We start from the raw sequence: 14854 nt of genomic DNA on the forward strand, positions 1-14854 counted from the left end.
CCACCTTATAGTAGCCCCATCTAGATTGTATTTCCCTACAATATGAGCTATAAGATCAAGTGGAGGATATCAAAGTAACACATGGGATTATAAAACTTTCAAGCTTTTATTGTTTTCCCTGGTTGTTTCTTTCCAATTTTGTTACTCTCAAAATGACTAGTGTCTAATAGATCTTGTGAGAGGCAATGGAAACCAGCAGGCTACCTCACCAGCTTGTGCCCAAAAGAATATTCTCCAGCCACAGGATTTCAGTTGCTTTCCTTCAGAGCTTCAGTTTTATTTCTTTAAATAAAACTGTTTAACACAAGTTTAACATCTCAATCATGTTTTTTTTCCTGACCCAGAGTCTTCTGCAGGATCCTGTCTATTCCCTGCAGTTCTTACATTCCATCCTAGCCTGCTCCCTGAAGCTTTCACTCCAGAAGCCATCTACCTCAGAGTCACACATGAAATGGGTTCTGTCCCCTGATCCAGGGACTCCTGCAGGAGCCTTACTATTCCCTGCATCTCGCACTAACAACTAATGTACTTACTGGCTCCTATGAAGACCAGGTGATTTTCAAGATATCACCTGATCCCTGTCCTCACAGTATCCACTGGGGTCTAAGACCAACTCCCTGTGATACTGAATGTCTGAAAATGTGAACATATAGAGCCTGATCCAACTCCCAAGGTCAAGTTAGTGGAAAGACTCCATTGACTTTAATGGGAGCTGGCTCAGGCCTATATCTGGATATTTAATACTTGCACGTGTTTGAGGATATAGTCAAGGAAAGGACACTTTTGTTTTTAAAAGCCAAATTTTCCCCTGGGGATGTGCTCTTAAAGTCCATGGACGTCAAAGGGTACAGCACAGTCCTAAACCTCAACAATTACTGTAAAATGCTCAGTTTATGGGACATGAAGCTATTTCAAAAGAACAGGAAGTAAACCATGATTCTGAGTGAATGAAAAGGAGAAGGGTGGCAGGATTTTATGAACGCTAGGAGACTAGAGTTCTTCTGTCAATTAACCCTTTCAGCAAGAGTTAGACCCCTACAAAAAACTGCTAAGCAAATTCTGGTGGTTTATTGAGAAAGACATGGCATGTTGAACTCCATCAAGATATGGAAAGGGGAGACGACTCTCTGCTCAGAGGGAACGGGAAGCAAGAACAGACAGACCCTGCTGCAAATACTAGGAATAGCCAGGCCTGGGGAATAACCTTTGGCTAAAGTTTATGTTCTGTTATTATTTGCTCAGGGTTTAACTGATCACCATATTTGGGGTTGGGAAGGAATTTCCCTCCAGGGCAGATTGGCAGAGGCCCTGGAGGTTTTTTGCCTTCTGCTACAGCATGGCGCACGGGCCACTTGCTGGAGGATTCTCTGCAGCTTGAGGTCTTCAAACCATGATCTGAGGACTTCAATACCTCAGACATAGGTTAGCGGTTTGTTATAGAAGTGGATGGGTGAGATTCTGTGGCCTGCATTGTGCAGGAGGTCAGACTAGATGATCATAATGGTCCCTTCTGACCTTAGAGTCTATGAGTTACCAGTAAAGCCAAACAGCAAGAAAGGGAGTAAATTTGACTTTACACAGCCTGGGTAGATTTTATTTGGAGCACGGGAGACCACCACTGTCCACACAGGGATTTGGAAAAGTACTCAGAGTAACGGTTGACATCCCTTTCGCCAAGTTTCTACAAGCAGAAAATTCCATTGAAATCAATGGTGCTGTCCCTTTCGCCAAGTTTCTACAAGCAGAGGGTCTGGCCCAGAATATATTGCCAAGGAGGTTTGCTGGGAATCACAGCATCCTGAGTAAAAGTCGCTCAGCACACTGTGTTCAACTGGTATCACTGCTCAGTAAAATGCTACAGTATTTATGGTAAATGAAATGGAGCTCAGAACAAAAAAAAAGTAGTAAGCGATGCAAGTTTATGCAACTGCATCTACCGTATGTCACCTATTAAAATGTAGTTTTGAGGGTAATTTGACAACAGCATATGAAACATGCTGTACATAAAGATAAATGGTCATAAAGGAAATGGAAATGAAAAGATCTGAAAACAGCAGTATTTTACTGCAATCATACATCCACGCCACATACATAGTACTCAGAGGGTCAGCCCTGGGCAAAAACATTGAGAAAAATCAAAATACAAAGGCAATTTAATAGGAAAGATTTAATATTAAAGAGAATATGCTTTGGTGGTCTGTGCCCTTTCAAACAATACAGAAATAACCACAGTGGGCAAAATCAGGTAAAAGTTACTGAGGCAGGATTTGGCAAAATTCCCAATTGTATAAGAAAGTGATATAATTAAGGGTTCCAAAATAACCAGCATGGAAGGCTTCGGACTGCTGGCTGGCCTGTAGCATTTACAGACATCAAGTTAGTTGAGATCTGCATAATATCCTGCAACTGGCCATGGTGGGGAGGGGATATAATAAGCCCTTTCCCTAGATATCCACCAGTATGGCAGTTTCCCTTTCGCTTTTATAGCTCCTTCCCAGGGCAGATTCCTACTTGTAACTCCTTACAGGCTGTAAGTTAAGGGAATCACACACAGTCACATGGCTTTATTCAATAAACTACAAATAGATTTTTTAAAAAGACCTACTTACTTCGCAGGGCCTGGATGGAGAAAGTGCTATTGCTGCCAGCAGGAGGCAGTGAACATTTCTGGCAGACACACTCTTTCCCATTGAAAGTCACCCGGTCCCCAGGAGGAAAAGGCAGCCTGCAGCAGAAAAAATCAAAACATGACAAATAGAAAATCCTCACTTCCCTTACTGAAGTCAGATATAATTTTCGATACAGGAACTGATCATTGGGGGGCGGTGGGGGAGGGAGCTCTGTGTGTGTGTTACTTAGCCTTTTCATGCACGCATTCTTTTCATTCACGCATCCAATCATCAGTCACTGGGAGGTTAAAATAGCAAAGGTAAGGAACAAACTAGCAACTTCGATGCGTAAGTTAAAGCTACTCAGAGAAAACTTGCCAAAGACTGGAGAAAGTACTTAAAAGCCAAGGCAAGTCCAGTGTTTCCTGGAAACATGGTGACTGGTGACTGATAACCACCAATATAATATCACTCTTGGAATTGAGAGGGAGCTAGAATCATTTGTTTTTAATGAATATATACAAGTGTTATTGCTGTTGCAGAGACTATACCAGGCTGCTAAAATGTTGCAAGAGAGCTATGAGTTTTCTTTTTGAAAAATATAATCCTAATCAGCTGTAATCATATCCAAGTTCTCCGCTTAATCCATTTATTCAGAAATCAAATGCTTGCAAATACCCCTGGGAGGAAACAGACCACAATAATCAAACCGGAGACAACTACATAAAGTTGCTTTTTCCATTGAACTAGAGCTCTCTTTACATTTAATTAAATGGTTCCGTCTATTAACATCCTCTCAGCTAAAAGGCTACCCTTGTTAGATATTGCTTGTGCATAGAAACTAGAGAGGTTTGTTTGGGGAGGAAGAGCTGGGCAAATCACTTTATCCTGCAGGGAAGGATGAAGAGGGTTTATAACACATTTCTATCAGGATGAAATCACCTTATACAAGGCCTACGTACCACTAAATCCCAAATGAAACATCAAAATATGGCTTAAGGGGGTATTAATTAGAAGAGGGATAGCTCAGTGGTTTGAGTATTGGCCTGCTAAACCTAGGGTTGTGAGTTCAATCCTTGAGGGGGCCACTTAGGGATCAGGGCAAAAAATTGGTCCTGCCTAGTGAAGGTAGGGGCCTGGAGTCAATGACCTTTTACACAGGCAGGCATCATGACTTACCTGGCTAAAGCATCTGTTTGGGGGGGAGGGATAGCTCAGTGGTTTGAGCATTGGCCTGCTAAACCCAGGGTTGTGAATTCAACCCTTGAGGGGGCCACTTAGGGATCTGGGGCAAAAATTGGTCCTGCTAGTGAAGGCAGGGGGCTGGACTCAATGACCTTTCAAGGTCCCTTCCAGTTCTAGCAGATAGGTATATCTCCAATTATTATTAAGTGGTGCATTGGCATAATGCATACCTTCTGCCCAGTGGTGAATTCCATCTGGGAGGTGTATGTCACTGAAATATAATTAAGAAAATTCTGCATTATATTCACCACCACCCCAATTTTTTTTTCAAATTATGAAACATTATATAAAGGCTCTCATTTGAGATTTTTTTCCCATCCATATAAAGGCTTTATATACACTCCTTGCTAAGTACAGTAGACAGATTTTTTTGCTCCCAGAGTAGTATTAAAAAAACCTTCTTGGGGAGCAGGGAATATTTCTTACTATGTGTTTGTACAGGATGAGTAATACAATGGGGCTATGATCTTAGCTGGGGTTCCAAAGACCTGCTGCAATACCAATATGAAGTAATAAGAAAATATTGTAAATAGTGCATCTAATAGGAAGAGAAATCACTAGCCACATCTCCATGTTTTACATATAATGCAAAGGAATGACTAATAACAAAACAGGTGCCATCTTAATTGTAAAATGATGTACCTTACTTTAATTCAAATACTGCGCTGCATTACCACTGTAAATGTGAAATCCACTATATAATTTTATTATTTTAATAAAATAGCAGACATTAAGGCCAGAAGTCAGGATGTTGATCATCTAATTACATTTCCTGTAAAACAAAGATCAAAGAATCTTGCCCAGCATTTTCTGCATCATGCTCACTAACTTCTAGCTGAGGTAGAGCATATTGTTTAGGAAGACATCCACGCTTGATTTATAGACTCTGAGTTAAGAAGAATTTATTACAGCCCTTGGTAATCTGCTCCAAATTAACCCCTGACCCTTACAAACAAAAACAGATAACAGAACCTATTTTACAATTACACTAAAGATCTTCTGTCTTATTCTTGCATTCATATGAACAGCTACATTTTCTGGGCAAAATCATGGCCCCATTGGAGTCAATGGGAGCTTTGCCATTGACTTAAGGAGATCATAATTTCACACCACAAACAAAGCTAGATCATCCACTGAACTTTCTGCTGCGGAGTATCAGTAAAATGACAGGTCTCTCTGAGTGGCATGAGCACCAGTTACAGTTACGGAGGTAGTAGTAGGCATTTATAACAAATAAACTGGTTTGAAAAATTCCTACAAAGAACCACTCCATACACATTCTAATTTAGTAAATATTTATAAACTTTTTAAAGTGCAGTAACCAATGACAGCAGTCTTCCTTTAAAGAGGGGTGAGGACAATCTCCAAAAGAAGTTTCATTCATTTCTTCAGAGCCAAAGGATGGTAGATAAGCAACGGGACTTCAAGGGTGGGGTTGAAAAGCAGGAAACAATGAAGTTCAGTAGGACTTTCACAAAGATACAGAAGGCCATTTTCTTGCCATAAAAAAAGACCTTCAAATTTGTTTGAAAGTTGAGAGAAGACATAAAAAGGAGTTTGCAAATATATATAAAGGGCAAAAGGTGAGCAGCAAGGCCCTGATTCAGTAAGGCTCTTGCCTTCAATGGGACAAAACACACTTGCTTAAACTTGGGCATTTGCTTACGTACCGTGCTGAATTGGAGCCCAACTTTGATATCTACCATCTCTGACAGTATCCCTGTAATACCTGACTCTCTTTTCTCTTTCGCAAGCAACTAGGCTCATGGATTCGCAAGCCAGCAAACATGATAGTTCATGAGACAGAGATGAAGGTCAGTTAGCAAGGTTTCAGTTTTTAAGCTCTTAGCTTGAAGTCCAGAACATGTACAGAGCTGTAGGTTATGCACAAATGCAGACATGCTTTTCTTGACAGTTCCACACAAACTCTTACCTACCAAATGCCTTTGGCTACAGGATTTAATTAGTCACTCGCACTTAAGCATTCAGTCTGATTCCATGGTGGGACAAGGGGTTAGAAGTATTTTTAAGACAATGATTCATTCCATACAGCTCTCTGAGATGAGTTGCAGTGTCTTTTATTAGCATATTTTATCACTGTCACTTTACTTACCAGTGGATTTTGGTTTTAAACAAACTTCATAGGTTATTCTATTTTCCCCCTCAATACCAACTCAAGCATTGCTCAGTGTACATTCCTGATGGAGGCTTAATACTAAGTAAGACTCCAGGGGTCAAATCCTGTGCTTATTTATACCTTGTACAACCACACAGACATGAAAGCTGTTGCACAGGATGTAAGTCAGGGCAGAATTTGGCCCAGGGAATTGAATACTGGGGACGAATGGGGCAAACACTGCTTGCTACAGGCTTCTGTACTTAAAGTCCTAGACAGGCATATTGAAAGGAACTATGAGAATTCAGACAAGACTGCCTGACACAAGATGCACCAGGTATTCAGATATTCATAGATTATAAGTCAGAAGGGACCAACATGATCACCTAGTCTGACCTCAGAATTAAAGGAGACATAGTTCCCCCATTGGCAGGGCACTGCTAGTGTCTGGCACTGAAGCTGACCCCTAAGCATCAAGCCACTTGTGGCTGTGCATATTTAGTACCTAGGGATATGCAGTTAATGCAAGTTACAGAGACTGTCAAGATGTTTGCTTCTCCCCAAGAGGCACAGCAAACAATAATATTTATTTCTTAACATGTACCACATGCTTAGTTTATAGGGAAGCTTATTAAATATCTGGGTGTTTCACTATACACACCAAATACCCAAGTCCTTTTCTTCATGAACTCCAGAAAAATCTTTATTTCAATCAGAAATATGGGCAATGCCCATACAAAAACTAATGGCCAGATTTTCCAAGAGTGCATCCAACACTTTCTATGCCGACACCCAAATTAAGAGGCAAGATTTGTAAAAGTGCTCAGCAGCTGGGAGCTTCCTAAAGGATTCAGTATGATTTGGGCACCACTTTTTATGCTCCAGATAGCTTCAGTTTTGATGTCAAACCTCTGATGGTCTCTTGGTCCCATAAAAAAGAATTGGCTCTCAATGCTCTGTCTCACAGCCTTGCTTCACAGCAATCTTTTGAATGGTTCTACTAAATCTCAGCCTCCAGCAGCACAGATAACATAGCTTTTACTATGGACTGTTAACAGCTTGATGCCCTGCCCCCTCCCCTCAGGAGAAATGTCCTGTGAGCTTCTACAGACCACAGCCTCTTCTAACTGGAAGAATGATGGGCCAGTGGTTAGGGCACTAGCTTAGGACTTGGGTTCAGGTCCCTGCTCCACCACAGATGTTATGTGCAATTTTGAAAAATTCACTTAGCCTCCCTGTGCTTCAGTTCCCCATCTGTGAAATAGGAATAACAGTACTTCCCAAGCTCACATGGGTGGTTGAGAGGATAAATACCTTAAAAGATTGTAAAGTTCTTTGAGAGCTACTAATTAGAGCCAGATATATTTATCACAGCAGCCATAAAAATAAAGCTGTTCAGATACCAGTGGAATCAGTTCCTTTGCAAATGTTTGAATTCATTCTATTACTCTTCCATTCATTCCTAGTTATAGGAAATAACATCAGCAGGGAATAATTGGACCGGGCTATAAACAGGGCTGGGAGAGCAATAGCATAAGCCGTAACTTTTTGCAGTCAAAGCAAATATGCAATTTAGAACCTGCATTTGTGTACTTAAGAGCCATGTGGTCTGAGCAAGATAGAAGGAAACAATGATGCAAGACATTAATTCCATTATACTGTATTTCATAGAATCATAGAAATGTAGGGCTGGAAGAATTCTTGAGAAGTCATCAATCCTGGTCCCCTGCATTATGGCAAGACCAAGTAAAAAACCTGAGCCTGGAGGGAAAAATCTACAACCTTTAAATGTCCTCTTAGCCCTAAAATGCCAATGTACTACCTACTGCACTATTTCAGGTTTAATTCTCACGTTTCACATATACAGTATTTGTTACTTCACTTTATTCCACTCACTGAAGCACCAGTACTCCATGGGAGTTACATACTAATCCCAGTTGGATACCTCATGAAAGACTTGGTTTACTGACATGCCTACTTCATAGAGAAGCCAAGGTTTATCAGTACAAAGGTGGGGAGCAACAGATAATCCAGGCCCTATTCTGGGACATTCAGTGACGAGATATTCCAATAGCAGCATTGTCAACAGGGCCAGCAAAAGTATATGACCACATTTTTTTGCCTGCTGTTTTTTGTTTTTCTTGCTCTAATTTACTACATCTGCTTTGGTTTTCTGACTGCTTTCTCTATTTGAGAGAAAGCACACTTCCACATCCCACTGCTTGCTATTACAATCTTGTTTTTTCTGAAGCTGAGAAAGCACTGTTGCAAGTGTCACTATTAGAAGTGTGGTTCAAAAATCATTGATTTGCTATTCAGTGTATTAACAATTAAAACAATATAATGTGTCACTTTAGCAGATACAGAGAGCACAGATTATAAAGCTGTTTATTTGATGACTAATCCCAGAATGTGCTGAACACATCTTGTATGAGTACAGAGTGCCCTCAAAATCAGACTTCTAAAAAAGAGATTTGATTTTCTGAAGGTAAAGATGACTTTAAAATCCTAGCCCTGAAACAACTTGTTTAATTTCTGAAAAATGACTCTATTTTCAGTCATTTTCTTTGACAGCAAAACCCATCTTCACTTGAATATACCATACATATTGCCTGCTTCGCATTACTTTCACTGAGCTTTAGTACAAAACCAAATATTAATGAAGAACATCTCATGGTGTTTGGATAAAGACACTCTTTCTCACAGGAAGTATAAAGAATGCCTGGTTTGCAAAGACTGGGCCATATGGAGCTGTGCTGATTTACACCAGCTGAGGATCTGGCCTGGTATTTCTAATCTAACAGGATGACAGGGTTCTTCTGTTGACCCACACGATAAGCAGATGCTAGAATCTTGCTGGTGGAGGCTAATTGATTCCTGCTTGTAACATGGAGGGCTGAAGTGGATGGAGGCAATATGAGGTGGAATGCCACCCTAGGGGAAGAGACTTCTGCTGTTGTTGAGACAGCAGCAGTTGGAAGGCTCGGCCGAATACATGTTTTGCCTTGATTCCTTTTTAATCCAACCATTTGGTGTTCTAGATGAAGAACTGAGGTTGACAGAATGTATTTGGGTGAAGTACTGTCGTGTAGGGATCTGAAGTTTTAAAGAGCAATTCAGCTTTTGTCTGCATTTGATAGTAATCTGTGTGGCAGATTATATTTATGGCTTTCTTAGTGCCGTGGCTCAGTTTGCTTTGTTAGGGAGCAAGAAGTTAAGTAGTTTAACCATCGTAGAAGGTTATTCTGAACTTTCAGGGAATTGTTTCAGCTGGAACCGTAAACATCCAGATTGCAATAAAGGGCTAGGTGCAGCTTGGTAAATAACTTAGGTTTCAATTATAAAACCTAACTGAAGCATCAATCCTACTTCGTGAGAAAATAATCTCATGGAGTTTTTCTTCTTCTCTTAATTGATTCTGGGTCTGAACAACAGTGCTGGCAAGAAGAAAAGCACCAGAAATATGGTATCTAGTGAGTTTGTTTATAGATGGTGCCATTCATGTATGTGTAGACTGAGAAGGCTCAGGGCAAATGTGTGATATCCTCCATCCACCCTTTGAACTTGTAATTTATGTTACTGATCATAGAGTGGAGATACTCATTTTTTCTTTCTAAGTTTTTCTGAGGTTCTTTTTCTATATTCCTTAGTCCTTTTTATTTATAGTCTCCAACGAGAATATGTTTTAGGATAAATGAGAAAAATCTAAAGAGACAGGATTCAATGGAACAAGGGTTTTAAGAGTGACTGTCCGCTCAGTTATATCTGGGTTGATATTATTGCTTTTTGTTCTGATTTTAATATAAGGCTCTCTCTGTTTTTATCTTATCAGTAAATGTTCATAATTAGTCATAAAAATAATATTGCATTTCCATTTACTTTGAATTGTTATTATAAAACTGTATTTCTTACAAGTTCTCACTAAAGTCTTACACCATTGACATATAGGTATTTGCATGAAAGCTACAGTTCAGTATCAGTCTTACTCTAGCACCCCCCTAAAAAAACCCTTCAGTTACAGGGTTAGGTCCCAATCCTGCAAATACATGCATGTGAATAGATCCACTGAACTCAATGGAACTCATGAGTGAAACTCACTACAGCAGTAGGCCTTTTTACTACTTAAGTTCAACTGAACATCTATTTTGGAGGTTATGGTGGTACACAAACCAGTGCTTGCTCTCTGCACACAGGCATATGTAACCCCACATTTTTAAAGTTACTCCTATGTTTATATCTGTGCAAGATTAGGACTTCACTGTGTATTTTTGATTTCCATTTTTCTGAGAGTATTCATCTGTTTTTGTAAATACATTTTAATGTATTGATTTTCACAGTCTATTAACTGTGTTTGCAGCAGAGTGACATTCTAGGGCATTACAGTGGACACCAGAGAGGCCAGGGAGCAGTGGTGTCTGCATCCCCTGCACCTCAGCAATGGGGAATAAGATATCTCAAAGTTGGACACACTGTTTGTGGCACATGGAATTAGTGAACACTTTTAAAATTTTGACTGCAATAATTAATTAACTAATTATTAAGTAGCACTAGTAAATGGCATAGAAAGGCTGAACTATTTCAATTCAAAACCCCATAAATTAAATGGTGGCAGAATGGTAGAACCAAATAAGAAGGGCACCTCCTTGACAGCTTATGGAAGATGTTTTGCTTATGGGCCTCCCCATGGATTCCTGGCTTTTGTCTCTTTTGAAACATACTTTTCTATAGTGATAAAAATAAAATTTTTATTTGGAAAACATACCTGCAAAGAGCACACACAAAACAGGCTGGGTGGTAGGTTTTCCCCAGTGCTGAAACCACTTCCCCCTCAATGAATTCGTCACAGCTGATGCATCGTGTGCCATAGAGTCTTTGATAGTCCAAAGTACAGATGTAGTCTCCCTGTCTCACAAAAAATCCTCCTTGAGCCAGGTCACATCCACAAGCTACATGGAGAGAAATGGCAAAGATTTAGAGGACTAAAATTGTGGAGCTGTATCTATAATAAGATGAATCTTCATTCGCAAGCAGCACATTTTTCAATATATATAGCAGATCTTCAAGTACAGGCATCTTAATATTTGGGGCTCATGATCACAAGACACCCATGAGTCAGAAGGTTGCTACCCTTATGGTTTTCATCATGATCTACATGAATAAGCTTGTTTTATTGCATATAGAAAAACTAACATCGCAGCAGAGAGCCTGAGGCCTGGTCTACACTACTGGGTTAGGTTGACGTAAGCTGCCTTGTATTGACCTAACTGTGGAAGTGTCTTTGCTTAAATTTGGCTCCTGCTGACATAAATGCCTCACTAAGCGATTTAGCATCACCACCTCCCCAAGCGGCATTGAGTCATGGTAGGCCCTGCATTGTTTAGGTCAACTGTTATTGACTTTCAGGAGACATCCCACAATACCCCACACTGACAATACAATTGATGCAAGCACTCCTGGTGAGGACACGCATCACCAACACAAGGAGCCAAATGTGCCCACACAAAAGTGGTTTAATAACTGCAGTGGTTGTATGCGGACGTAAATTAGGTCAACATAATTTTGTAGCATAAACATGGCCTGAGTGCAGAGACATAAGTCCCTAGATGAGGGGCTACTTTGGGATGCTGTTAGATGTATCTTGATCACCACATGCAACACTCACCATCACATTCAATACGATCTTAAAAAGGAAGGGATTTAAACCCTCATTCTCAAAAGCAAAAAAAAAGTCCGTAATCTACAGGGATTAGAAAGTTTTCCTGTTGTTTATTCCACAACTGCCCATTATAGGAGTCCTATGAGGCATCCAGTGCTGGCAAATGATGGAGACAGAATAGCAACCTTGATAGATTACTGGTCTGCTGTGGTGTGGCAATTCCTATGTTCCTGGGCACAAGGACGGCGTAAGGACATTGGGGAGAGTGAGCACGAGGATGTTTTGGGAAGACATTCTCAATGTAATGAATACACACTGCATACAAAGCGTGTACGTGGGAAGGGCCACCCTTCCCCAAACCTCCTGCGGCAGAAGTGGAGCCCAGCCACTTGTTCTTTGCGACTCTAGCAATCAGTTTAGATCCAAGGCTATGACTGCATGGGAAAAGGATTAGAGACTGGCATTCTAAAAAACAAAACAAGGTGAGATTCTCCTTTGCACAGCTCAAAGGCTGGCCCTGCTAACAAAGTACATGTGCAAACCTCAGGAGCTCCCTCCAGTTCATCAGTACAAACAGGGACGGAGCCGGGATCATGTTTCGAGATTACAGAGAAGGAGACAGCCAAGAGCTCTCAGCTTGAAATCACAGGGAGAGAGAATTATCTGCTCGGAACCTTCAAAGAGGCTTGGATTTGGCTGAGAGAAAGGGTAGATATTCAAACTTGTTCTTATGCTAGGAGGACAGTCAGACCTATTCTTAGTCACCACAACATCCTTGTTGTCAAGTGCTCTGACTCCACTTCTGGAAGAACTCCTTTTGGGAGCAGTATCTGCAGTAACCTACAATGTTCGAGGTCAAATAAGGTTGAAATTTGAGATGTAAGAAGGATGGAAGAGGTAAGTGTGTCATCCAGGCAATGCTACCAGTCATTCACAGCCCACACAAGGGAAGTGCAGGTGTTGCTTGTAAACTTCACTGTGTTGTGTGCTTGTAATATTAACAGCAGAGCTATCCAGAGCGGCTTAAATTTTAAGTCACCATTTACAGTATGTCAATTGATCTACATTAGCCTTGTTCTTTGTCTCGTTTAAGATCAACAAGAAAACCTCATTCTAACTTTTATTAAGTTCATACAGAAGTATATATGCCTCCTGAACATATTTTTTGAGCAATAGCGCATGGCTAGCTAGACATCAGCTTTCTGTTATGTATACAGTAGCATGACAGAAGCATAAATCAAATATGGATTTAAAGGTGAGAATAGGAACTGCTGTTCTGGACTTTTTTACATTGTTTATGTAACAATGCATATGTTACATTTTAAAATTGCTAGAAGATATGAAGTAGTGTCTAAACTTGCAGTGATAACCATAGGAGGAAGGAAGGTGAAGTGTGTAATTAGTTTCTTCATCTTCCTTGTAGAAGATTCCTTTATTCCAGTGGCACTCAAACTTGCCACTATGTGACTGGACCAAAGTCCATAAGACCATCAATAGATTTTAAACACATTTAGAATATAAAAAATAGACAGCACAAGTAATTGCTATTACAGGCATGAAAACTACCAAGGAAAGGTTACACTTTGAACAGAGGTGGCTAACAGTACAAAGGCACAATTACCCCATCTGTCTGTGTCTTAGTTTTTTTGTTTGTTTTAAATTGCTATTTTTCGTCCAATACCTCCGAAAAGTTTGCCCAGATGTATTGTAGAGTTTCTTACTCACAACCCAATATGTGTTATACAATACCATATTCATTCTCAGCTCTGTGCTGCGAACAGAGAACTCTACGCATTGTGATAACCACAGAGGGACAAATTAAATACAGTTCAGCAACTCTGCAAAAGTGCTATTTGTTTTAAGAGACCTGGGGTCCAATTCTGTAACTGTAGGATGCATGGGACTCTAAACTGAGGTCAACGGAAGTCACACACACAGAGGGACTGCAGCAGTGGGCCTTTGGATTAAGGATTAAAATATTCCGTCTCAAAGAGAAACCCACAGCCAATGTGAGGTGAGGGGAAACAGTCAGGAAACACTTTGCAGTCTTAAGGCAATCGTCCTCTTAGGGTATTGCTACATGGACAGGCTGACGGGTCTTAGGATGCAGGGCTGTTTAACTGCAGTGTACACTTTCTGGCTTGGGCTGCAGCCCGAGCTCTGGCACTCTCTCATTTTGCAGAGCCCTGTGAGCCTGAGTCAGCTGGCACACGCCAGACACAGGTTTTTAATTGCAATGTAGACCCACCTTCCAGTGCAAACAGCAGTGGGAGGAGCAGGCAGTAGTGACTCCCAAACTCTGGGGAAGGAAACAGTTAATTCCCCAGAATAGCTGGACAGAAGGCTTTGCTGACCCTCTTCCCACCTTTGTTGCTTGGTTGAGTCCCCATTCCATTTACCCATCCACTCTAGCTGTACCATATGAGAATTGGAAAAAACTCAGCAGGAGTTAGTGCTGCTTCAGACAGTGGAGGGTTAGGGGCAGTGAGGAAAGAAACTCCTTTTCGATGCCTTAGAAGAACAAAATATAATCCATACAAAATAATCTCAAATCCCACTTCTTCAAAGAGAACAAATATTTAACAATAAAAATCTTGTCTTTAATCAAGGTAAGTCACTGTTTTTCCTCCGTAACTGCATAATTTATTCAACATTAAAATATTAAGGAAACCCAGAACAGCTTTGAAAAAATAATTGCTCCCTGAGAACGTATACAATTTCAAGTCCTTCATTCTAATAATTACTGTTTCAGGGACGGGAAGAAACTATTTATTTCCTGTCAGCTTTGCTAGTTTCTATGTAATACCCTAGCAAAGAGAAAGTGTCTGCTAAAATACACACATTTGTAATTTACATAGTGCACAGTTTGTTCTGAATCAATTAGCTCTGGAACAAATTGATTGGTCACTTGTGTCTATGTATTTCTTCCTTTTCTGTGATTTGATCAACTCTTCAGCTATGTTCTCATTCAGTATTTCTTTTATAATGCTGGTTACTTACATGTGCAACAATAGTTTTCAAAGACTTGAGCTAAGGTCTGTTTCTAAATGTCAACCCCCATGACATGTTTCAGTGAAAAGACTACTGAAAACAGATAATTGAAAAAACATTTTTGTCAAAAACAAACAAATAAAATGTTGATGACCACAGCTGGTAGAAATTTTTCATCACGTTAGTTTTATAGCCATGACAATGGTATTGCTGCTACTAAGAGTCCATCAGCAAAGA

At 40.3% G+C, this 14854-nt stretch overlaps 1 protein-coding gene across 6 annotated transcripts in view; it reads right to left on the minus strand.

The window, feature by feature from the left end:
• Positions 1–14854, minus strand: part of ABLIM2 (actin binding LIM protein family member 2) — a 237860-nt gene that overhangs the window by 136308 nt on the left and 86698 nt on the right. For all 6 annotated transcript variants that reach the window (XM_050947634.1, XM_050947636.1, XM_050947633.1 and 3 more), the window contains exons 3-4: positions 10733–10916; positions 2610–2725 (exon numbers count right to left, since the gene is read on the minus strand). In XM_050947634.1, the coding sequence (XP_050803591.1) occupies positions 2610–2725; positions 10733–10916 (300 nt within the window). The remainder of the gene's footprint in view (positions 1–2609; positions 2726–10732; positions 10917–14854) is intronic.

This window comes from Gopherus flavomarginatus, chromosome 3 (genome assembly GCF_025201925.1).
Source record: "Gopherus flavomarginatus isolate rGopFla2 chromosome 3, rGopFla2.mat.asm, whole genome shotgun sequence".
NCBI lineage: Eukaryota > Metazoa > Chordata > Testudines > Testudinidae > Gopherus > Gopherus flavomarginatus.